At 39.6% G+C, this 25,336-nt stretch overlaps 1 protein-coding gene and 1 pseudogene across 13 annotated transcripts in view; both read left to right on the forward strand.

The window, feature by feature from the left end:
• HTR7 (5-hydroxytryptamine receptor 7) overlaps positions 1-25,336 on the forward strand; it is a 680,316-nt gene that overhangs the window by 59,234 nt on the left and 595,746 nt on the right. For 7 of the 12 annotated variants that reach the window (XM_082423804.1, XM_082423808.1, XM_082423800.1 and 4 more), the window contains exon 2: positions 24,567-25,325. In XM_082423804.1, the coding sequence (XP_082279930.1) occupies positions 24,567-25,325 (759 nt within the window). Of the gene's footprint in view, positions 1-1,491; positions 24,292-24,566; positions 25,331-25,336 lie in introns of those variants that run through there. The other 5 variants (XM_082423801.1, XM_082423811.1, XM_082423810.1 and 2 more) reach the window with 2 other exon arrangements.
• The window catches only part of LOC309642336 (heterogeneous nuclear ribonucleoprotein A1 pseudogene), a 178,652-nt pseudogene that overhangs the window by 38,933 nt on the left and 114,383 nt on the right, over positions 1-25,336 (forward strand). The gene's annotated exons all lie outside the window — the stretch shown is intronic.

A 25,336-nucleotide genomic window follows, 5' to 3' on the forward strand; every position in this document is an offset into this window, starting at 1 on the left:
ACGATTGACCTTCACACTGAACGTGAGTCTGTTCCATTTCCCTGCGGCATTGCGCCTCTCACTATTCCTTCGTACCCCCTGAGCTGCTCTGTGTTTATTCACTTAACCCTTTATCGCACATTGATGAATCCCCTACTATGTGCCCCTTCTGTACCATGTACTGAATTCCATACTTGAATTTTTAAAAGACAAGTAAAATACCTTTGGAAGCATGCAATTTTGTGAGTAAGACAAATAATAACATGCTGTGACAAGTATAATGATAATCAGCACCGTTCTCACTTAGCCTGGCTACAGGGCTGGAGGGTGAGGAATAAGTGATGGGAACGGAAGTTAACCAAGGTCCACTCTGAGGGCCTAGCGTGTGGAGGTGGAAGAGAACACGGACCGTGTGGCAGGGATTAGCCTTGCTCACCAGTGTTTCCATCGTCCTCCTTTTGGACACGTGGCGGATTGACTTCCTGTCCCACTGTGGTTAGTTAAGGCTGCATAATATGCCATAGCCAATGGAATGTGGGTGGAAGTGACAAGCTTTCCTTCTGGGTGGGAGCACTCATCGGTGGGTGTGGGGCTCCAGAGCACACTTCCCCTGCCACGGGGTGGTGGAAGCAATGCCTTGACCCAGAGAGGCACCGCTTAGCCACCACTAAGGAGGAGAGCTGGCCTACCGTGTTGCCTGGACTCATAGAAGACGTGACAGGAGTGAAAAATAAACAACTGTTGTGATCTTAGAGTTGCTTTTGCTCAGAACGTCACCCAGCTTCTTTCAACCAACACAGTATGTGAGAAAGAAAAAGCAGGTAGAGGGCAGGAGTAGCCTGCGGTGAGGTTGGAGCGGAAGGCAGGGGTCAGATCACAGAGGGCCTTGGCTGTCTCTTGCTATTTCCTAGCTGGGATGTAACACTGACCGCTTTCCAGAGTCACATCAGATTTTATTTCTTAGCCGACTCAGAAACGCAGGGAGTTTCGTTTTGTCATTTCTGATGATGTTAGTCCCTCTACCCCTGTCATTTGTAACCCTCTTCTGTTCCAGCATTCTCTGCTGCAAAGGGGAAGAAAAAGGAAGAGAGCTTGCTGGAATTCTGTTTATTATTATTATTATTATTATTTACTGTTTTGGCTGCGTGGGGTTGCCGTTGCTGCGCGCGGGCTTTCTCTAGTTGCGGCGAGCGGGGGCTGCTCTTCGTTGCGGTGCGCGGGCTTCTTATTGCGGTGGCTTCTCTTGTTGCGGGGGACAGGCTCTAGGCACGCAATCTTCAGTAGTTGAAGTACGCGGAATCAGTAGTTGCGGCACGCAGGCCCTAGAGCGTGCAGGCTTTAGTAGTTGCGGCTCGTGGGCTCTAGAGCGCAGGCTCAGTAGTTGTGGCGCACAGGCTTAGTTGCTCCACAGGATCTTCCCGGATCAGGGCTCGAACCTGTGTCCCCTGCGTTGGCAGGTGGATTCTTAACCACTGCACCGCCAGGGAAGTCCCTGGAGTTCTTTTTATGAATCTTCAGGGGGGCACACACATTTCCCCAGGGACCATGCTTGGGGGCTGTGCAAGACAACAGCGCCATCAAGTGGCCCGTGTAAAATCCTCCCTCCCACTGGCACTTCACCAGTGTTCCCAGCCAGGATCGGGGTGGCAGCTCTCCCACTTCCAAGTAGAAATTTAGGGGTGCCTGATCTCCTCTCTGACAGGTGGGACAACGCCAGGTGGGGGTCACCCAGGAACAAGGCGAAGGTCAGGTTGCCTGGGGCTGGAGGAAGAGTGCTCTGAAGTCTGGAGGGATATTGCAGTCAAAGCTGAAAAATCAGCTTCAGAGTTGAGCCATATTTGGACGGTGGAAGAAACAGGAAAGCCCTGTGTGAGAGGCAGTGGGTGCGGGCAAGTGGGAAGTGGCCTGGATTAATTATAGAGGTAGAAAACGAATATCTAGCGTATGTTTCTGTGGGGGACCCCAGCTCGTTTAAAGGGGTCATGTTTGAGCAGCCGGAGCCGTGAGACTTGTCTTTCATTTTAATATTAGTCTCTGTTTTTAGGTTAGTCAGGAGCCTCAGCGCGTCCAGTGGTCTAGCCTGCTGGCTGACACGGCTGGCGTAGAGTCATGCCATTGTCCACATCCTTTGGGATCCATGGTTCAGCTAGTTAGAATCAACTTCAGGGGAATCAGAGGAGGAAAGAACAAGTAGGAATTGTACACTTGGGAGTGTCTGTCCACGGAGGAATTTCCAACATCAAGTGAGGAGGAATTGATGAAGAGGCATGTGTGGATGTCAGGTGGCATTGTTACTTGTGGATACAAATTGTGCCCTCTCATTACTGATCCTATTTACTTCTCACTTCCTGTTCAGCTGCCACAAAACGTAGGGAATTCAGGAGCCAACTCCCTGTTTCCCACAGTGGGAATTCCTTGTGTGCAACTGCCGGTTGTCTTTTCCAATACATTCTACCATTTTTCTTTATTAACAAGACGCTGGTTGCTTTGGATGGCAATGCTTCCACTTGAACTACTAGCCTCCCAGCCTCTCTTGGCACCAGAGCGGTCATTTTACACAGTCCTGGCCAAGGAGACTGAGATGGAAGTTCTTGGGGGCAGCTCCTGGAGAAGGGCTTACAACTGGACAGACTTGGTTGGCTTAATCTTTTGCCTTTTGGCCTTTCTTCTGTGTTTTTGCCTGGAATGTGGAAGTTATGCCTCTCTTTGTAGGAGCTATCTTAAGGTCACAAAATAAGTCTGTTAAGAATGGGAATTTAGAAGGATAGGTCCCTGATGGCATTGCAGAGTCACCATACCTGTTTGGGACCCCTGACCTCCATGGGAAAACAAACCCCACTTTGGAGAGGTTATTATGTTCAGCCAAAAGCATTCCTAACTGGTACACTCTCACTTACTCTATAAAATAATAGTTATTCTCAGTTGCCATGCAGTAGGGAATTCTGGCCAGACCTCAGCTAAACTAAGACCTTAAATAATTGGATTTTCTTTGTATCTCTGTACAAGAATGGCTGTTATTCAGAATAATAACACCGAAGCTGCACAACTTCTGGAATCATCAAACAAAATTATGTTATAGTAAGTAGACTATACTTATTTAAGTGGAAGTCTGCCTAATATATTTTAGAAAGATTTTTCACAATAAGGAACAAACATTAACCTTAGAATTAACAAAACCTCAATTAGCAAAACCATCTTATTCCCTAAGTATTCTGGTTAATCAGCATTTTTATACCTGATAATTTTATTTTACTCTGCTTAAATGCTGCTTTTAAAATTAGAAAACGATGTTACATTCTTTCAACCTCTGAGAAGTGTGAGGTGTGAAGTTTATGAAATTACTTACTTGACTAAATCAAATTTAGGTCATGAACTTAAAAGAAAGAAAAAATGATTCGGCTTCACATCTTTTCTAAGGTTAATAAAATTTATCCAGTTAATTACAGGATATAAAGATTGCCAGTATTCTACTTTTTTCAAGTAAATATCCTGAACTAGAGCTAGCCAGCCTACAACTATATGAGTGTGTTTTTTAATTAAAAGTATTTGAAAATAAAAAGTTAATCTAAAGAGATAACAGAATGAGACAAGTTCCACCCAACAGATCTGAGTGATACTGGATATTAAAGTTAGCCAGACCTTTTAAAATTAAAATATTTATGAAGTTAAGTCCTCAAATATTAAAGGTATGATATAGCATAAGGGACACATTAGAAGGAATACAGAACAAGTGGAAACTATTGTCCCAAACTTCCAGGTCCAGTATGGTAAGCAGTAACTACATGTGGTTAGTGAGAATTGTGATGTGCTGTATGTATAAAATATACATTAGATTTCAAAGACTTTTATACAAGGAAAAGACTGTACAATATCTCATTAAAAATTTTTATATTGGTTATATGTGGAAATTATATTTAGGAAATATGGGTTAAATAAAATATTAAATTCAAGCTCACCTATTTCTTTTTACTTCTTTTTTTTTTACTAGAAACTTTAAATCTGTGGCTCTCATTATACATTTCTCTTGGCCAGTACCTTTCTACAGTAAGGAATTGAAACAGACTCTCAGAGACATAGGAGAAAGCTAGTGACTAGACAGCATTGTTCTTATAAATGAGGAAAAAATGACATTAAAAAGCTGTCAGAAATTCTTGAAAGAGGTCTGCTTACTAGAATTTTGTGTCCACAGAGTCTCTCCTGCATAGAGCAGCCCGAGTGAACGTCGCAAAATGTAAGTCAGGCCCCGTCTCCCCTGCTCAGCCCTCCAAGGGCTTCTCGTCTCATTGAGAATAAAACCGAAGGCCTCATAAGGGCCCGCCAGGCCCCACAAGGTCCGGCTCCTGACCAGATGTGTCACTTACATCTCCCTTTCTTGCTCACCCGATGATGCTGGCCACTCTGGCCCTTCAGCTGGCTTTTGGACATGGCCGTGTGCTGCTCTCAGGGCCTCTGCATATAGGAGTCACTTTCTCGGGATCCTCCTGTGACTCAACTGTCACCCGTCTCAGGACTCTGCTCAGATCGGCCTGCCCTCACCTCACCACCTCTCCGCGCCCACTGCACTGTCCTCGCTCTCAATCCCATTTTAATTCATCTACCTGGCACCTAACGCTGCCTGGAAAAGCCGTATCCGATGGTTTCCTTGCCTTTATCACCACCATATCTCCATTGCCTAGAACAGTAGTGGGAAGCAGTTAGGTTCTCAATAAATATTTGTCAAGCAAATGAATGAATGAAGACATTTTAAGAGAAGCAACCAAAAAAAGACGGGAAAAAAGTTTGGAAGGCAATACACCACAGTGTTAATCAGATCTATTTCTGGGGTGATGAGAGTATGATTGATTTTAACTTTTTTCTGCTACCTCCCCAAGTATGTCCCCTCTTCTTCCTTGTTAAAAGAACCTCATTTTGTTCAGGCACCCCCTCTTCTACACGTGGTCATGTTTCACTCAACCACTCATGGTTGTCTTGTGTTTCTATCTGTGATTGGTTTAGGGATAAATATGTGATGTCATTCACAGCTGGCAAGCTTTGAGCAGAAGTCTGTGGAGAAGGCCATCTGGGAGGGTTTTATTGCTTAAAAAGAGATGCTCGTGAAGAAACGGTATGTCAGAGTCCTACTGGCTTTGGTTTGTGTGTGATGCTTGGAATGGCAGTTTCCCTATCCTGTCCGTGGAGCTGCCGGTCCCAACACTGAGGATGTCAGAGTGAAAAGATGGAAGGAAACCCAGTCCCGCATGATGTTCTTGGGCTGGCAAATTAAGTATCTCAGAGCCAGCCAACTTTGTGACTTCATGTTTGGGGACATAATAAATCATTCTCAGTGTTTAGGCCATCTTGAGCTGGTTTTTCTGAAAAAAAATTTTTTTCCAAGCCAAATGTATCTAACTGATCCTCTGTTATAACAAAATTCAAGTGAAGCAGCCTCCAAATTATAAACCTGTCAGACAAAAGTGCAGAAGTCATAATAAGAGATATGGTTGTAGAATCTCCCTAAGGAATAGGCTAGGGACACAATTAGCACAAAATGAGCGCTCAGTACTTGAGAGAAGAACAACTCCAACAAAGAGGAAACACCTTGACTTACCAATATAATTATATAAGCTTGAATTATAAATCTAACACACAAATGTGAAAAAATGATTCTGCTTTTCACGTAACCTATGCTGGTTCAGGCACATTTGGAGTCCTGAGTTCAAGTCTGTAGTCATGTTATAAGATCACTGACAAATTCTACTGAAAAGAAGGACGATTTGTTTTCAGTAGAAAACAACTATTATTTTTGTCTGGGAAACTATCCCTACCCCTGTTCTTATTCCAGGTGTTTTGGTGAAGTGGTTGCCCCAGTCTGGGGTGTTGGGTATTTTTCCTGGCCTGCATGATTTGTTCAGGGATGGATGTGTGAACTGATCAGAGCCAACAAAACACAATAAGACATTTTCTGGCTGTGCTGGGGGAAAACATACACTTTTGAATCAGATTGAACCTTGCAAAATATAACTCTGGAGCTGCTGGACACCATATTGCCATTCACTGAGCTTGAGAATTAAGCCACGTTGATGGGAATAGAGGTGAGAATTGGAGAGAACCCAGATTCTGGTGACATCATTTGGAGCCCCTGGATTGAGATGTGCCTGAAGTGTAACCTCAGCTTGTTTTATTTGTGAGCCCTTACACTTGCCTTCTTGCTTAATCTTGTCTGGGCGTGGAGTTCTGTCATTGCCAATGGAAAGGACCTAACTGAACAGAAGATGTGAAAAGATCACAAATGGCTGCAGTCATTTGAATAGTTGTCATATGGAAAAGATTAAGAATTAGTCTCAGTTGCTCTAAAAGAATAACACCCATGGAAGGGAATCCATTAAAAGGTACAGTTGTCCTGGACTTAGCGTCGAACTTTTTAAACATTTGTGACCATCCAACAGTGTAGCTGTTTGCTTCAAACAGCTGTGACTTCTCTGTCAGTGTATGAATTTAACTAAAAGCTAGTCATGCTGTAAGTGGAAATTTCCATATTGAGTTAGAGTCAGGGCTTCTAAGCTCTTTCCGGCTAGATATTCAATGATTCTCCAATATAAATGGGAAACAGGGATTATACTAGACTAGGTATATGGATGTGCTTTGTAACTGATTCAGTAGAAAAGTGTGTATTGGTTAAGGGGAGGCTCTGGAGAAAAACCCATGTTTGAAACCCAGATTTGAGCTTTATTAACAATGTGACATTGGGAGAGTAAGTTAACCTCTCTGAGCCTCAAATTCCCCATTTGTAAAATGGGGATAATACCTACCATTTAGGGTTATAAGGACTGAATCCAATGCTGTGTATAAGCATTTATCACAGAGCCTGGCATGCTGTATGCTCAGTAGATATCTGCCGGTATTATTCAAATGCTATGAAAACATGAGGCAGAATTATTTTTGCTCTTCTTGTTCTTTTAGCATAATCATTCTGGGGATAAAAGGAAAAAATAAGCCATATTTCATTAAACTTACACAATGGAGGGTGGGTTTATGGGTAGACAAATATATAAAAAGAACACAATTTTTTTCCCCCATACATGTAGAAAGTAAGTTTATCAGCTATGATTTTTAATTCTGGAAGGTTTTTGCTTTAGTGTAAAGACACATGTCGTGAAACGGGACTAAGGGAAAGAAGAGAAGAATAGAAATAGCCTCTGCACTAAAAGTTGTAGTGTTTTTTTTTTTTTTTTTTTGGTCATTGAATTTTTAATTCTGTTTCTTTTTCAATAAACTCGTCCCATTTGATGACTTTCCTAGAAAGGGTGAGTATTACATGGACAAAACACTTGCATAGGCCAACATGAAAATTACAAAAGGAAAAAGGATAAAGAGATTGCAACATTTGATTGAAAAATATTAATAAAAATTTTATTCCTTTTAAGTAGTTCCCCTCTCTCCTTGGGGGATAAATGTCCCTTTCATATGCCAGGTAACCTTTAAATTAAAGTTGTAGTGGTTTTTTAGTGATTCGTGTGCCAAAGGAGGAAGGAAGAGGAGGGGAACGTCTCTCTCTTACTGATGTACTTCATGTATCCTAGGAGAGGAAGACAGCTAAGCTATTAGACTCTGCGATGGCTCATATAGACTACTAATACTGAATATTATTTCAAACTGATAAATAATGCCATTTTATGGGGAAATAGTTTTAAAAATGTGAGAATAAAGGACTAAAATGAAAGACAAGAATAAGTCACCAAATACCTGATGCCTATTTGCTGTTTTAAAGTATTACGTAGATAAGAATAAAATTGTGCTGCTATGATGTGGAGGTTTCGTTTTTAGGAATTTGTCTTAATATCCTCTGAACTTAGGAGGTTATTGAATTATTTGATGGTAATTTTGTCATCAGTTTTCAATTGAGATGCCTTCCTAAATACTATTTTTAAAGATATACTGATTTATGGTTCTTACCAAGAGGTTTTTCTTAATTCTTTGTTGTATGTTTTAATTTACTTTGAAAATTATTGGTCTTTCTACCTGATATTTTCTTTCTCTTTTCATTTCTTTCCTCTTTTAATTTCTTTCTCATCTCACAGTCCACAAAAGGGATTTTCGATTTTACTCATTTTTTAAAAATATTTATTTATTTATTTTTGGCTGTGTCGGGCCTTCGTTTCTCTGCAAGGGCTTTCTCTGGTTGCGGCAAGCGGGGGCCACTCTTCATCGCGGTGCGCGGGCCTCTCACTATCGCGGCCTCTCTTGTTGCGGAGCACAGGCTCCAGATGCACAGACTCAGTAGTTGTGGCTCACGGGCCCAGTTGCTCTGCGGCATGTGGGATCTTCCCAGACCAGGGCTCGAACCCGTGTCCCCTGCATTAGCAGGCAGATTCTCAACCACTGCACCACCAGGGAAGCCCCCAGTTTTACTTATTTTGTTCAAAGCACTGACTCTTGGCATTTGGTGTTTTGCCAACTGGTTCTGATGTTACTGTTGTATTTTTGCTTTGGTTTTTAGAACTTAATTTTTAAAATTCCTTTTGTAGGTTGGAATATATTATATCATTGATTTTCTAATTGTAAAACATCTTTTGTTCATTGTTCTCATAATTATTTAAAGTATGTGTTTGGTTATAGTTAGTCGTGAGGTATAAAACTGAGTATGTTTAAAACTTTAAGCGAGAAAATGCATTTTGGTAAGTACATGCTGATTTACATTCTACTCTATTTCAGTGGAAATATGTGAACATTTGTGATGGGCCTAGGTCAGATAAGCAATTCAGTTCAGAAAGAAAATAGGTTGGAATTATCTATTCATATGCATATATAATATGCTTTTGAAGATTAAATATACTTGCTGGTTGATTGCTTTGGGGGACAATTAATGGAAATGAGCAAATTAATTATCAACAATAATGAATAGAAAAGAGAGTATAGAGTAAATTTCATGTGTAACTTTCTATACAATTCATTTAAGGGGAAGTGGTGTTTTCAAAGTATTAAATAGAGAGACATGTGTCTTTCCCAAAGCTATATATGCCATATTTTTCTATGCTTTTTAATAACTTGAATATCGATGAATTTAGACTGCTATGCATGATATTCTTAACGTAGGAGTAAAATGATGTTCATATTCAAATGGTGCAGCAACTTGGGGTACATTGAGGAAACTTGCCTTCTTGTCTTTTCTGCAAGGATGGCTCAAGGACACACACCTTCAGCCATTGCAGGATTTTTGTGAACTAGGCCCTGGGCTCCAGATAATGGGAGTGTTCTCGGCTAATGGGAAGAAACATCAGTTCTGTGCTGTGTGTCAGTGGGACCCTGAGTGGCTGAACGCCAGCCTTTGCCAGCCACATCCTGCCTTTTCTTCAAAGGCCAACTGAAGGACAGGTGGCCCCTATGTTTTAGGGTTCATATCACCAAGATGTTGGAATTGTTTCATCCTTTATATGTCTGGGTGTTCGCATCTGAAGTGTGGATGTCCTTGATTAGTGGATGGCGTAGGTAAAAATGTTGTTGATACCACTTGAATTTATTTATCCTGTTATTTATGGATTACTGGATAAATAAATGATGGCAAAGCCCTGCAATGGAATGCTATGCAGCTCTGAAAAAGCATGAGGGAGCTCTCAATGCACTAGTGTAATAGTATCTCCAGGATATATTGTTAGGTGAAAAATGCAAAATAGTGTGTCCAGTATGCTGTCTCACGTGTAAGAAAGTGGACGTGAACACGTATTTCTATTTGCTTGCCTTTGTACAAAGAAAAGCTGGAGGAGTGCACAGGATTCTAATAAAAGTGATACATACACGAGGCGGGGGTGAGGAGGATGGAAATAGGATTTGAAGTAAGACTTCTCAATATACACCTAATTATGTAAAATTTTGAAGTATGTGAAGATGTTACTTATCCAATGAAATAAGTTAACACTAAAAAATTTAAAAAGAAAATATCACCCTGGATGCATGAAGAGAATGGATTAGGAAGGAGAAGAAGAGATATGGAGGGCCGATTTAGAGGCTGTTGTGATCCATGGAGAGAGAATGATTCTAGAGTGTTAGCAGTGGAGACAGACAGAAGCGGGTAGGTTTTAGAGGCACTGAGGGGGTAAAATAGGCAGGGCTGTGTCGATAACTGGGAGGGGAATGATGAAAGAGGAGGCGGAGTCAAGGATGACTCCCAGGTTTCTGGACCACACCCTTAGATGGATTCACGAATCAGGGAAATAGAAGAAGGCTCAGTTGGTGGAGATGGTGATACATTTGCACATGTCGAGATGGGGCCAGACCCATACAAGGTGTTTAATAAAAGTCTGTTGAACAAAGGAGTGAATAAAATGTTTTAGAGATAGCAAAGTAGAGACGTGACGGAGGCAGTTGGATTTGTCAGTCCGGGTCTCCAAGGGGAGGTCCGGGCTAGGGATTCGAATTTTGGGATTATCAGCCAATAGAGGTTTTTGAAGCACTGGTAATTGTGGAGGACAACTAGGAAATTAGAAATAGAAGAAAAGTGGGGTTGGGACCCAGCCTTGAGGAATTCCAAAACATCAAGGCCCGCTAGTAGAGGACGAGGCAGCAAAGAAGACTGGGCAAGAGTGGGCAGAGGGGTGGGAAAACTGAGAGAGTGTGGCAATATTGGACCAAGGAAAGAGTTTCAAGAAGGAGGCAGTGAGTGCATACTGAGAGCTGCAGAGCTATCGGGTATGATGAGGATGGAGAAATGTCCTCGGGATCTAGAGAGAGCATCAGTCATCCCAGCGAGATCTGTCTCAGAGGTCTCTTGGGTGAAAGGTGGATTACAGTGGATTGAGAACTGCTTCCTTCAGATACTGGCCCACCATCTTCCCTGTCATCCTGGCTTAAAAACAGGTGAGCTTCTTCAATTCCTCCTTTATCTTTATCCCTATCCCTCATCCTTACTAAACCATTTTCAATTTCTGTTTACTCTGTTTCAACATTATCTCTTGCTTCTGTCTTCTTTTCACCATTCGTACTGCCACTTCACCAATTCAGATCCAGCCAGCAATCTCACCAGTGAATTCTACAAACACCTACTGTGTGCTGCTATACTCTGTTGTATGTAGAGATAACTCCCCTCTAGTCTTACTTCCTTTCTCAGATGCTTTGTATTACAGCCCTCTTACTCTCTTACTGGATCGACTCAGGTTACAGTTTTATTTGCCCATTCCTTTCTTTAAAAGGGGGTTCGGAGGAAAGGAAGTCAGCTATATATTTTGAGTGGCTGCTAGGTAGAGAGTGGGGCAAAAGCTTTAATTACATACATGTTCTCATGTAATCGTCATAGCGAATCACAAGATAGATATTCTTTTGCTGTTGCTTTATGTGTGAGGCAGAGAAAGCTCAGGAAGGTTGAGGAGCTTTTTCAGAATACTTTAGCCAGTTAAAAGGACAGAGCTAGAATTCAAACCAGATCTGCCCAGTGCAAGGTTTAGATTGTTTTCATTTTCTCTTGAGGTTAAATATCATCTAGCCACTACAGAGATGGTACCTCTCCATGCAGCCTAAGATAAGGAAGGGGGGAAGGCAGTGCCACAGAAGTTGAGGGTGGAGAGCATTTTGAGAAAGACTGGGCAGTCTGCAATCATACTTCAGGGAGGAGAGAAGTCGAGAGTTATCAGAAATGAGAAAATAACAATTAGAATTGACTAAAAGGGAGGTAACCTTTTAGAGTAAACTGCTTTTGAGTGATGGGGGTGGAAACCAGATTATTGGGAGAATCAGAAGGAAGTGGGTGGGTAGGAAATAAAAGCAGCTGAGATAGACAAGGTGTTCCATAAAATTGGGGTGAAAAGGAATGAGAACTATGGAGGATTGAATGGAATATAATATAGACATACAGTAGAAACACATGCACCCACCCATACATTTCTACCTGTAGGTGGAACAGAATAAACCTGTAGACTTGGAAAGTTAGAGAGAGAGGAAGAGAAATAATTTAGAAGCTGGGCCTTAGAGGAGGGAAGAAAGCACAGGCCCACAGTCAGTGTTCTTTAAATACGTCCTTGCATGGGGAAGGTTTAGATTCTGTTGAATAAAACTTGTGTAGGAAACTCCTGCTTGAGATAATGGGGATCTTCAACCCAAAGGGGCATGCCAATCTCAAATTTCAAGGAAAAGCTGAGGTCCAGACACCTAGCCTGGCAGGTAGAGGTGAAAGGGCTTCGAGGTTGTGATCACAATGCAAATCTGTGTTGCAGCTTGCCCCCAACCCCACCCTGAACTCCCTAGTCCCCTCCCCTGCCTTATTTGCCTCCATTGCACTCATAATTATCTGACCCTATTATATGCTTTTACTTATTTATTTATAAGTTGTCTCTCCGCCCCACACCAGTTTGTCAGCTTCATAGATTTTTGTCTGTTTCATTCACTACTGTATCTCCCCAGTCCATAAAGCAGTACCTGGTGTACTGCAGATACTTAAGATATAGTCTTTGAATGAATAAATTAATCAGTCAAGATGGAGTCAAAGTCCCAGTGTAGGCATGGAATGGATTTTAGAGTTGCTTCAAACACTAGTGTTTGTGGCTCACTTTTTAGAGGATGCAGGTGTCAAGTTAAAACAGTAGGGTTGGACAGACTCATTCCTAGTGATGCGGTGAAGTACTTGCCAGCGAATCCAGTTTCTAAGGTCACGTGCTAGTTAGGAGAATAAGGCATTGTTACGCTGTCTCAATTATCTACTGTTGCCTCATAGACCACCCTGTAACTTTATTTATTATTGTTCCTAATTTCCTGGGTCAGGAACTTGGGCAGAGTTCATGTGGGTGGTTTGTTGACTCCAAAAGGCATCATGTGGGATTACTCACTTGGCTGCACTCAGCTGGTATCTAGGCTGGACTGAAAGGTCCAAGAAGGCTTCATTTATATGTCTGACTCCCCAGTGCTCCCCCACGTGGCACTGTCTTTCTTAACAGGGTTAGCTTGGGCTTCCTCGCAGCATGGTGGACTCCTAAGAGGGAGTTTTCCAAGCAGTGAAGGTGGAAGCTGCAGATCTCCTAAGGCTCAGCCTCAGAAGTTACACAGTATCACTTGCCCCACTCTCTGTTGGTAAAGATAAGTCACAAGGTGAGTTTAGAATAAAGGAGAGGGGAAGAGTTTACCTCTCAAAGAGAGAGGGGACAAAGAATACATAGCCATCTTTAGTCCACTGCATCTCATTAGGAGATTATATTGTTAGGATGCTTAGAACTGGCTTTCACTCCCAATTTACTTTGCAGTCCAAGAAGTTAGAATTCAGAGAGCACAGATAATTTGCAAAAATTTCTGAGGAATTGAATACGGTTAAATTAACAGTTAATTCCAAACTTGCCAAGTTCATGGAGAGATTTGTAAGGAACCAACTGGCAGGTGAGTTAAATGACTGGTTGAAATCATTATTTTTAAAAAGGCCTTGCTATATTTTAGAGAAATAATTTAATTTTTGTGAAAATTAAATGTGCTCATTATAAAAATTTCAAGCAATTGTAAAAAATACAAATAAAACAACAAATCATCTAAACTCTCCCTGTGCAGAGAAAAAAACCCGTGATAACATTTGGTGAGCATCATTTTAGATGTCTCTTTGTGCTTATGTCCACTTAGAAGGATGGCTGGCTGTCTGGTCGGCTGACTCAACAGGCAGGTAGATAGAAAGTTGACAGATAAAATCTTATAAGAATGAGATCACACTATACATGTTATTTTCATGAAATATTAAAACTGAGTTTACTTGAATTTAAAAGAAGAAAAATGAAAAAGAAGGAAGAACTACAAGTAAGAGCTATTAATTTTAGAGCTAGTAGTTCCTAAAAGATTGTATGAAGGTCATGGGGAAAATATGAAAACCAGTGAGAAATTGGATTTACATAAAGTATATATTAAAATTTTAGACAGTACCAATTGTTCCCCACTGTGAAAGTTGACATGGTTAGAATTCTAACACTGTATCCTACGCTGTTTCCCTCAGCTGCTGATTCTTGTGGTTTATATTATTTTTACTTTGTGAAATTTACATTCTGTTTTTCTAATATCATTCCCACAGGTGTTAGTTTCTACATTTAAACAGGTTCAGTGATAACCTTGGTTTAGAATCATGGTTCTAAATTCTTCAATTTGATTCATCTTTTGGTTGGATGAATTTTGGGTTTCCCCCCAAAAAAGGGATAAACCCATAAAGGGCACTATATCCCCCCAAATTCTTTCATGTTTGAGAAAGTCTCCTTGTTGATTTCATAACCTTAAATAGCAGGTATAATGTTATTGTACACTCACATCTTTCTAGACTTTTTTTAAGTTTGTCCTGTTACGGACTGATGCTGTTGAGAACCAGCTGGATTTTTTTCCCCCTTGCATATTCCTCGATTTCTTTTTTCATTTCAGATGTCTGCGTACATTTTTCCGCGCTTTGAAGTTCAGTGACTTTACCTGGATAGATCTCGTTGATAATAATTCTGTCATTTTTTCCCCCACTATGTTATGTGTCCCTTGGATCATAACGTTTAGCTCTTTCATTAAGGAAAATATCCTATATTATACTTTTTATGTATTGTACCTCTGTTTACCTCTGCACCTCTGTTTTCAATTTTGTTGTTTATGTTTGTTGGGTTCTTTCTTTTCTTTGGGAACACCCGTGATGTTTAGGTTGCATTCTCTTTGTATGACTGTTATCTTCTTTTTAATTGCTTGAATGCATTTTTCCCTCTGTGTTATTACCTCAAGCCTTTACTTCATGCCATTGATTTGCTTTTCAGGTGTGTCTGTTCTATTCCAAGCTGCTTCTAATTTATCTGTTAAATCTGCACTGGTGGTGTTTTGGCCTCAATTTATTTCCTTAACTCTACAGTCCCTTTTTTTTAAAATTTATTTTATTTATTTATGTTTGGCTGCATTGGGTCTTTGTCACCGCAAGCAGGTTTTCTGTAGTTGCAGAGAGCGGAGGCTACTCTTCGTTGTGGTGCGCGGGCCTCTCACTGTGGTGGCTTCTCTTGCTGCGGAGCACGGGTTCTAGGCGCGTGGGCTTCAGTAGTTGTGGCTCGCAGGCTTAGTTGCTCCGCGGCCTGTGGGATCTTCCCGGACCAGGACCAGGGCTCGAACCTGTGACTCCTGCATTAGCAGGCAGATTTTTAACCACTGCGCCACCAGGGAAGTCCCTACAGTCCCTTTTTGTGTCATGTTCTGTTGTTTTAACATCTCATCTTTGAGCCTCTGCTGTAGTGATAACATACACTTGTTAAGGTCCTTCACAGTGAAAAGTGTTTGTAGGAAAACTGCTTCTCTTCTGAGGGTTGTGTTTTCTTTTTGAACTTTGTTCTTCAACAGTCTTATGCATATTCAGTTGCTTCTTTCACCGGGGTTATTTTTATAGCATGTTGGTATAGTTACTATATCATTTTTTTCCCATCTTGCTCATTCATGGGTTATTTAAAGCTTAATGTTTGTTCTGACATAGTGTGGTTGAATTCTTCTTGATATTCAGCCCTATTTGATATCAGTTAATTTTATTCTTTAGACTACTGTTTTATTGTATCTACTTCTCCGTAGCCTGAAGGTGCAGGGCTGGAGGAAGGGAAGGGAGTAGACTTCACTGCAGCTGAGTGTAGCCTTTAATGGAGGACTGTTCTTTTTTCTGAGTTCTCATTCAATGTCCTGTACTTGAGTACTTTCCACTAAGCTGAGGGTTACCCCTTGTGGACCTTGGTGTATCCCGGTTCAGCCCAGTGTCCTAAAAGAGAGCAAATTCTGGTGGCCCTTCCTACCTTTGCTGAAATGGTATGTTGGGGCTTCTGTTCACGATGGTTTTTCATTACTTTTTTTCAGGCTGGCTTCTTACCACCTCAGTTTGCTTCTCTCCAAATAAGAGGGTAGTAGTCCGAATTTTAAGGATTTTATTCACTTACCTTCTTTCTTCAGTACTGCTTCTGGGGGTGAGGTGGGATTAGAAGCCCCTTAGTACAATCATACAACAGAAAAAATATATATATATATTTTTTCACTTCCTGTAATCTTTGAACTTTTTAGCTAAGCTTTTATGCCATTCCTTTGTTTTATTGTTGTTGGTAAATTTGGGGCTCACTCTTTGCCTTGCCATTTCTCTGTTTCTCTGAGTGGAAAAATTCTGTGGTGGGAAAATTCAGAGTCTGTTGTAAGTTCAGATACAACTGCAGTGATTAACACCAGGCATAATGTAGGGGTCACTAGTGATCTCCTATATTGTTCATTTTCATGACTTTCTGTAATTACCTAAAAACACTGCTTTGATAGTTTTTAATAGACATAAAGAGTTTTACGTAATAGGTGACTAAAAAACCAAGTGGACAGTAAGAGGACCCTTATGTTTTTGCATTAAATGACAGAAAAATTCAGCAGAAAAACCATTGCCTTATGATACAGACAACATTAGTCTCACTGGAAGGCTTGTCTCAGCTTGAGTAGGTAACAAATAGGTCTTTGCTGAGCTCCCTTGGTGGGATACTTTCTGTCTCCTTAGCTTCTGTTATGACCAAGTGTCTGTGGTAGGCAGAGTTCTAAGATGGCCCTGAGATTCCCCTTCCCGAGTGTGCATGCTCTGTATACTTCCTTCGCCTTGAATGTCAATGGGCCTGATCTAATCAGGTGAGCGCTTTTCAAAGAGGGTCTAAAGATCAGAGAGGTTGAGAACTGCAGCCGATGCTTGAAGGCGGTAACCTCTGTGAGTTCTGTAGCTACAGGAAAATGAATTCTGCCAACAAACACATGTGCTTGGAAGAGTACTCTGAGCCTCACGTGACACCTCAGCCCTGGCCAACACCTTGATTTCAGCCTGGTGAGACCCTGAGTAGAGAACTCAGTTGTGCTGTGTCCAGACTTTTGACCTACAGAACTGTGAGGACACCTACAGGATTGGTGTCAAGTCACTAAATTGTGGTCATTAATTAGGTAGCAACAATATATGAATATTTTAACAGTACTTTTAAGCGATTTGCTTTATTTTAATTAATTCTGATTCTCTCCCTAAAGGGAAAAGCTCATTTCTTGTTTCATAATTTACTTTTTCAAAGAGGAAGCTTTTGTTATGCTTTCCAAATTTTGTTGAATTTTGTTATTTTTGTCCCCGCTCCTCTGCCCACTTCTCTTCCTCGACACTGAGGTCAGAATAGGGATTTTAGATTGTTAACTGGTTTTATCTATAATTACAGCTTGGATGCACTGATGAAAATGGTTTAAAAGTATAGTGGAACCCCATTTTGAAAATAGTTTTATCCCACTTGATCATGGTGTATCATCCTTTTAATGTGTTGTTGGGTTCCGTTTGCTAGCACTTTGTTGAGGATTTTTGCTTCAATGTTCATCAGTGATATTGACCTGTAATTTTCTTTTTTTGTGGTATCTTTGTCTGGTTTTGGTATCCAGGTGATGAAATAGATAACTTATAAGGACCTACTGTATAGCACAGGGAACTCTACTCAATACTCTGTAATGACCTATATGGAAAAATAATCTAAAAAAGAGTGGATATATGTATATGTATAACTGATTCACTTTACTGTGCAACTGAAACCAACACAACATTGTAAATCAACTATACTCCAATAAAAATTTAAAAAAAATAGTTTTAGAGAACAGGTCAACATCCAGTTCAATGGCATATGTTAAGTCCATGGTGTTTTTTAAAATTTTATTTTAAAAATTAACTTTATTTATATATATTCTGAACATTACACAAGTCCTAACTGCACAGCTCACTTAATTTCTACAAAGTGAACATACCTATGTACACACCCAGATAAAGAAATAGAACATTTCCAGAACATGCCCTCTGCCCTCAAGGCAACGACTCTTCTGGCTTCTATCACCATAGGTTAGTTTTGCCTGTTTTGGGACATTGTGTTCTCTTTTGGTTTTGGCTTCTTTAGCTCAGTGTTATGTTTGTGAGAGTCATCCATGTTGATGCAGTAGTTGGTTCATTCTTGTTATTTTATAGAATTTGCTGTGTAAACGTACCACAATTTATGTATCCATTCTACTGTTGCAGAATTGTACTTATTTTATTCTTGTAGAATGGGTTGGTTTTATTTGGGGTTATTACCATTAGCACTGCTTTGAACATTCTTATACATGTATTCTGATGAATGTTCATTGTATACGTAGAAGAATTGCTGGGTCACAGAAAGAAAAATATATGTTTTTTTTTTTTTTTTCAGCTTCAGTAGGTGTTAAGAAATGGTTTCCCAAAGTTACATCAGGTTACACTCCCACCAGCAGTGCATGACAATTAAAGTTGCTCCGTATCTTCACAAAACACTTGGCATTATAATTTATTATTCTTACTATTATTGTCACCATCATCATTATTTTAAATTTTAACCAGTCTGATGTATATTGGTATTATCTCAGTGTGTTTTTAATTTGCGTTTCCCTCATGACTCCTGATGTTTAATACCTTTCCATGTGTTTATTGAAGGCCAGTAATTTTCAAACTTTGGACCATGCTCCGTTATTGGGTCATGAAATCAAATTAGTGCATTAAGACCAGCATTTAAAAAATCTGAAGTAGAGTAGCATGCACTAGAAGAGAGTGAATTGCAAGTTGTAATGGTAAGTATGGTATATATTTATACATATGAAACTTTGTTTCAGTTTCATATGTATAAATATATGCATCTGTATCTATATACCTTCATAGATGTACACCCATATGTATGTATCAATTCCTTATTTGTATACATAAATATATATATTTGCACTGAGCGACTGTGGGAAATGTATTTCTTGTTGTAAAAATATTCTTATTTCTTACTGTCAGAAAGATTTATGAAACCCTACTGTGTATTATGCATTTAAACAAATCTACAACTTGATGAAGACGTAAAAACCATGCTTACCTCATTTGCATTTAGCACAGTTCTGAAAGATAGAACTCATAACTGAGATATTGGAAATATGATTCGTGACGATTTTGTTAGGCCAAACTGGAAGCACATCATTAAGATGAAATATGAAAAGTAAAAGTAAAGTCCTTCATACAATAAGTGTATTGTATGTAAAGTCTTTGTATTTGAATTTTGTATTTTGTATTGAAGTGTAAAGTCTTTATAATTGAATGAAGGAAAGTTCCCTAAAAATGCATGGGGTAAAGAACCAGAATCATCAGTCCTAAATACAGAACTCTGAGTCTCCAGACCTCGAAAGAGAATCTGTGGATGGTGGCCCCAGAGTCTGTATGTTTCAAAAGATTCTTGGTGAGTCTGATAATCTGATAATTTCAGGAACCACTGATGTAGGCTGGAGATTGCAGTGAATTTCACCTACTGTAAGGGAGGAGGTCTCATGGAAGAGAGATTCTAAGTGTGCAAACCTTTTTTAAGCCTAACATTCCCCAAAACACTATATTTCAGAGTAATTCTACCCAGTTTCCTTTATCCTGTAAAGTATTATTCTATAGCAACAAAACTCAGGAGAAGCCCTTTAATTAAAGAACCATTATCTATAATTTCTATACAGTTAGGATAGAAGACAGGCAGCGAGTTAATTTGCTTTCCAATCCCTCTCCATGTGTATTTTAACTCCCTAATCCTCTTTTTCTCTAAACCCCCACTATAATGGAACCCCTAATGTGAGCTGCATACATTTTTCAATTATATAATACTTTGGTGCCTTTGTCTCTGAGATTTACTGTACTTACACATTTGTATGCATTTTAAAGTAAAATTCTGAAGGCTTTATAAGCACCCGCTTTCTAATTAACAGTGAGCATAAAATGCTAGTGTGACAAATGTTAACCATGCATATTAGGGAATATTTAGAATCAATCTAGGTTGCTTCCCCCCGCTCCTCCCCGCCCCGAAAGGTAAGATTTATACTATACAAGATTGGGGAGAATGAATTTGTAATTTGGACAAACACTTCCCTGAATACCAATATTACTTTATATAGTAATTATGGGATTTTAAATGCCAATGAGTTCTGTTTTCTTTGTGTGAACTTATGAATGTAATAAAACACTTTTGAAAAGCTAATTGAATAAAACTATCTAAGATTTAATTATCAGCTTCTTAAAGATTTTATGCACCAGGTCATCTCTGTTGCCAAAATCACTTACGTGACTTAGGAATCACAGAATCATCTTAAATCTTTCATTTTGTTCTTAGAATTAAAATGGCTTTTTAAAAATTATATACAGTTAAAAAATTATGCATAAAAAAAGAGAAAAAATTTAAAACTAATCAAATCTCTACAACTCAGATAAAATTGCTATTAATATTTTGGTGGATATTTTTCGAGACATCTCAGTATATACACATGCACACACACTCATACACCTAGTTTTACATAAACAGATTAATAGAATATATGATATTCTGTTACTTGTCCTTTAGGGCTAGTCATTGTTTTCTATCTACTTTTGGTTGGGTTGTTTTCATATCAGTAAATAGATATATACATCATAATTTTTAATGGTTACATGATATACACACACACTATACTTTAATCTGTTGATAGATATTTAGATTGCATCTCTTTTCTCCTCTATTATATGTTTAGTTAACATCCTTCCTCGCATGTTAATCATTTTGCACCTGTACAATTATATTCCCAAGACAAATTCCTAGAAACCTGACTGAGCCAAAAGGCAAATGTTAATGTATATTAATTACCAAACTGCCCTCCAAAACTGTTATCTCAGTTGAAACTCCCGTTAACAAAATGATAGAGCACTTGTCCTTATTTTAAAATTTGTATATCTTTAATTATTAATGAAGTTGTACATATTTCCGAGTGCTTATTGGATATTCTTATTTCTTTTTTGTTTAATTGTTTCACTATTTTTGTTGAGATGGTTGTCTTTTTCTTACTGACTTGTAAGAGATCTGTGAATGTTGAGATATTGTTATTTGGACTGCAAGTTTGCATTTGACTTAATTCTGTACGTAGTGATTTTTAAATTAAACTAAATGTCATTTATTTGTTTATTTTTTAATAAAATTTTTGTCAAAAATTTATCAATGAATCATTTGATAGTTTCAAGCTTCTGTATCATGGTTAACAATGACCTTTGGCCGAATTGCAGCTATACCCATAATTCCTCATAGTAGTCTTAGGGTTTAATTTTTTTACATGATAATCTTTGATCCATCTGGGATTTATTTTTGAATAAAGAGAAAGATAATTCAGATTTATTTTTACCCCAATTGCTAGCCAGTTGTCAGACTTCATGAATATCTAATCTTTTACTCTGATTTAAAATGACTTACTTTCTGATATTAAATTCCCTTATATATTTGAATATACTTCTGGGATCTATTTTGTTCTATCGATCTGTCTATTTCTGAATAATTATTATTGAATTTTTATTTCTGTGGCTTTATACTTTTTTAAATAAGTATCCCTTCATTTTTCATCTTTTTCAGATTTTGTCTATTTTTGCTTATTTACTTGATGAACTTAAAAATCATTTGATTGAACTAACAAAAGAAATGCTAAGATTTTCAGCTAGAGTTATGTATTTTTATATTAATTAAGGGAAAATTGGCACTTTTATAATACTAGATTTTCTTATTAACATTTTTTTTTTCTCACAGATTCAGGCATTCTCTTAGGTCTCTCGGTATCATTTTATGTTTTCTTAGTATAGGCCTTGGTCATTTAAAAAGATTTTTCTAGATATTTTAATTTTTTGATTGTTGCTGTGAATGAAATTATTTTCTTCCATGATATTTTCTGATTGTTAATCCTGTTTTAGAAAGTTGTTGACTTTTGTTTATTTATTTTATTTCCAGACACTTTAATGAGCACTCATATTTTTTTCTGATCATCTTTTGGTTGATTTTAGCCTTCAGAAGTCCCAGGTGGTACCCAGGAGACTAAAGAAGAAAATATAATTCCCTTACTGTAAGACATTACTTGAGGCCGTTAGAGAATGGAGCCTAAAATAGGGGAGTTTATGGAATATAATTTGTATATCCAGGAAGGACTGAGTCCTCATCACTGAAATGTAATGTAAGTCAGACTAAATATATTAGGATGAATAAGTATGTTGTTCTTATGAGATTATTTAATACTCTGAGGTGTCCTTTGATACTCAATTAATTAATCTCTCAGGATTAACCTTTGTAGATTTGATATTACTTATGTGAGCAGGAGAGAGGCTAGATTTAATTAAGCCTGAAGATATAAATCCCTATTTAAGTAATGAAAATGTGAAGGATGGAAGGGAAAATGGAACTGACTTCCTCAAGAATTGGAGTTTACCAGGTTGTGAGTTCCAGGCTTGCTAATTTTTTGTATGACCCCCCCCAAATACATTATAATTTCTTTTCTTGTCATGAGTAATCCTCCTTCCAACAAACACCTACAGTATTGCTCTACCTACCATCCCAACCCCCCAGTAAGTAGGTGTAAGATGGTCTGACAATGCCATCTGGTGGCCACCTAGGAAACTATATGAACTAATCTCTGTCATTGGACCTCCAACCTGGGTTGGTACAATATCCTGGAAGCTAGGTCCAGGCTTGGGAACAAGCAGTTTATGCCTGTGGCTACAGGCAAAGGGAGAAAATAATCAAAGTCCAATCCCTGGCAAAGGCTGCCTGGGGAATCTGGGAAGAAGCCCAAAGGCTCCATTCACAGGAGTTGATAGAGAGCAAGGACTAGGTCCAAAAAGAGAGGTTTGCAAAGGAGTTCCAGCAGGAAAAACTTGAGAGAGCTCCTGAACCAAAGCAAAGAAGGGGAGTTTGTTTTTTTTTTTGGGTTGGGGGAAGCTCTGCATTCAGCCTCAGGGCAGGGAGGAGCTTAATTGTGAGCACACAGTCAGTTCTAACACCTTTCTTCAGGGCTTTCCTCATCTATCTTTTTTTTTTTTTTTTCCTTAAATTTTTTTTTTTCCCATAGCTTAAAACTCAGATAATTTGACAATTCCACATAAGGTCGAGGCTACTTCACATTCCCTTCTCTCTATCTTTCCCCTCTTCTTCCCTTGCTCCCTCCTTCCCACTTCCTTTTCTCTTTTCCCTTCCTTTTCAGCTCTTATTCTTGATTTCTCAGGAGAACCTCCCTCTTTCTCATCCTTCATTCTATCCAGGAACCAAAACATAATCCTATTTACAGCTGAAAAACCTAGAGATAGTGCTTGTGGGTCAGCTTTATCAAGGACAAGGGAAGGCAGAGGTGAAATGAAGAACTGGTACCACTAGCGCCTGCATCCTTGGGAGGAGGGATCAGAAGTCCCTTCAACATTACCACGAGGCTCAGTCCTCCCATTCACCCCCTGCATGATTTCCCCATGTGCCTGCATTCACGATTTTTGTTTCTTTTGTTCACTGCCATATTCCCAACATTTAAAACAGCATCTGGCATATAGAAGGAACTCTATTGATATTTGTTGAAGGATAGAATGAATATTCTCACTGAATAAGCAAATCTGGCTTACTCTTTTTTTACTGTATTTCAATTTTGCCTTGTTGTAAGTGTTGCAGTGATGCTAATTTTCATTGTGAAAGCATGATTTGTGACTTCTGTGAAATAATTCAAACGTAACATGTGAGGCTATTTCTATCACAAAAATAATTATTTTTTAAATTCCAAACCACCAAGTGACCTACTTTCAGAAAATAATTTTTCATGTTTCACGAGTGTATCTTTTATGTACATAAATGAAGTAGAAAACCAACAAAATGGCGGGCTTTTACCTATCTTAGCTTCTCAAGTGCTCTTTGAATCCTCCCTCAAATAGAAGCTAAGACTATTAAATACAGAGGAGAAAACAAATTTGGAAAGCTGAAAACTACCAAGCATTTGACAGAACATCTTGCTAACTATGTTTTCTCTGTTTGCTGAGTCTCTTTTGCATTATAAATCCTTGATAACAGAGACAGAGAAATATTTATTCTCTATATAGAACTAAGCACAGAATTTGCCTAATATTTTTCAGAATTATGCCCTTCCTTGTGATCCTCCTTAGAACTGGAGAGACGCGGCAGGCTGTTTTTATTTTACAGATTGTTCCTTGGACATTACTCTTGCGTGAGAATTTTCTGGGGATAAAAAAATGATCACTTGGTACTTTCCATTCCAAAACCCTAGGATTTCCTAAATATCTCACAGCTCTCTGTGATCGTAAAGAAATGCTTTCATTTCAGTGCAAAGGGGAAGTGAAAATGAATTCAGAGCTGGCCTGAATTAAGACCACAGAGGAGATCAGTGGGTGTGTAACATCCGAGTGTGGTAGAGCTTGGCTAGCTCGTGAGGATGCATCACAACATCCCATCAGGCTTGACATTTTGTTCCTGGCTGATTTCAGTGGCAGTGGTCATGGGGAGGGAAGGCATATGTTGAATCTATAGTTCATTGACTACACAGACTGTGAGAAGCTACAAGGTATGAAAAGAGCATAGACTAGCATTACAGGCAGAGGGCTCTTCGGCTGAATGCTGGCAGTGCCTTTGGCTGACTGTGTGACCTGGAAAAAAATAGGTAACCTCTCAGAGTCTTAGTTTATCTTTCTATGAAATGGGAATAATGATGCCTACCTAGAAGGGCTGTGTGAAGAAGGGAGCTACTAGGTACACAGCCTAGTCCCTGGCTGGTGGTACTCCCCAGTTGATCTGCTGTGATCACGGCAGTCACGTTGTCTCTTTCCATTTCTCTCCCAGGTACCTTGGGATCACGAGGCCGCTGACGTACCCTGTGAGACAGAATGGGAAGTGCATGGCCAAGATGATCCTCTCTGTCTGGCTTCTGTCCGCTTCCATCACTTTACCACCACTCTTCGGCTGGGCTCAGAACGTAAATGATGACAAGGTGTGCTTGATCAGCCAGGATTTTGGCTACACGATCTACTCCACCGCAGTGGCATTTTATATCCCCATGTCCGTCATGCTTTTCATGTACTACCAGATTTACAAGGCCGCCAGGAAGAGCGCCGCCAAACACAAGTTCGCCGGCTTCCCGCGTCCCGAGGAGCCCGACAGCGTCGTCTCCCTGAACGGCATGGTGAAGCTCCAGAAGGAGGTGGAGGAGTGTGCAAACCTTTCGAGATTCCTCAAACATGAACGGAAAAACATCTCCATCTTTAAGAGGGAACAGAAAGCAGCCACCACCTTGGGGATCATCGTCGGGGCCTTCACTGTGTGCTGGCTGCCATTTTTCCTCCTCTCGACGGCCAGACCCTTCATCTGCGGCACCGCGTGCAGTTGCATCCCGCTGTGGGTGGAGAGGACATTTCTGTGGCTGGGCTATGCAAACTCTCTCATTAACCCCTTTATATATGCCTTCTTCAACCGGGACCTGAGGACCACCTACCGCAGCCTGCTCCAGTGCCAGTACCGGAATATCAACCGGAAGCTCTCGGCTGCAGGCATGCACGAGGCCCTGAAGCTTGCCGAGAGGCCTGAGAGACCTGAGCTTGTGCTGTAAGGTCATT

The sequence above is a fragment of the Balaenoptera physalus genome (genome assembly GCF_965194825.1).
Source record: "Balaenoptera physalus genome assembly, chromosome: 14".
NCBI lineage: Eukaryota > Metazoa > Chordata > Mammalia > Artiodactyla > Balaenopteridae > Balaenoptera > Balaenoptera physalus.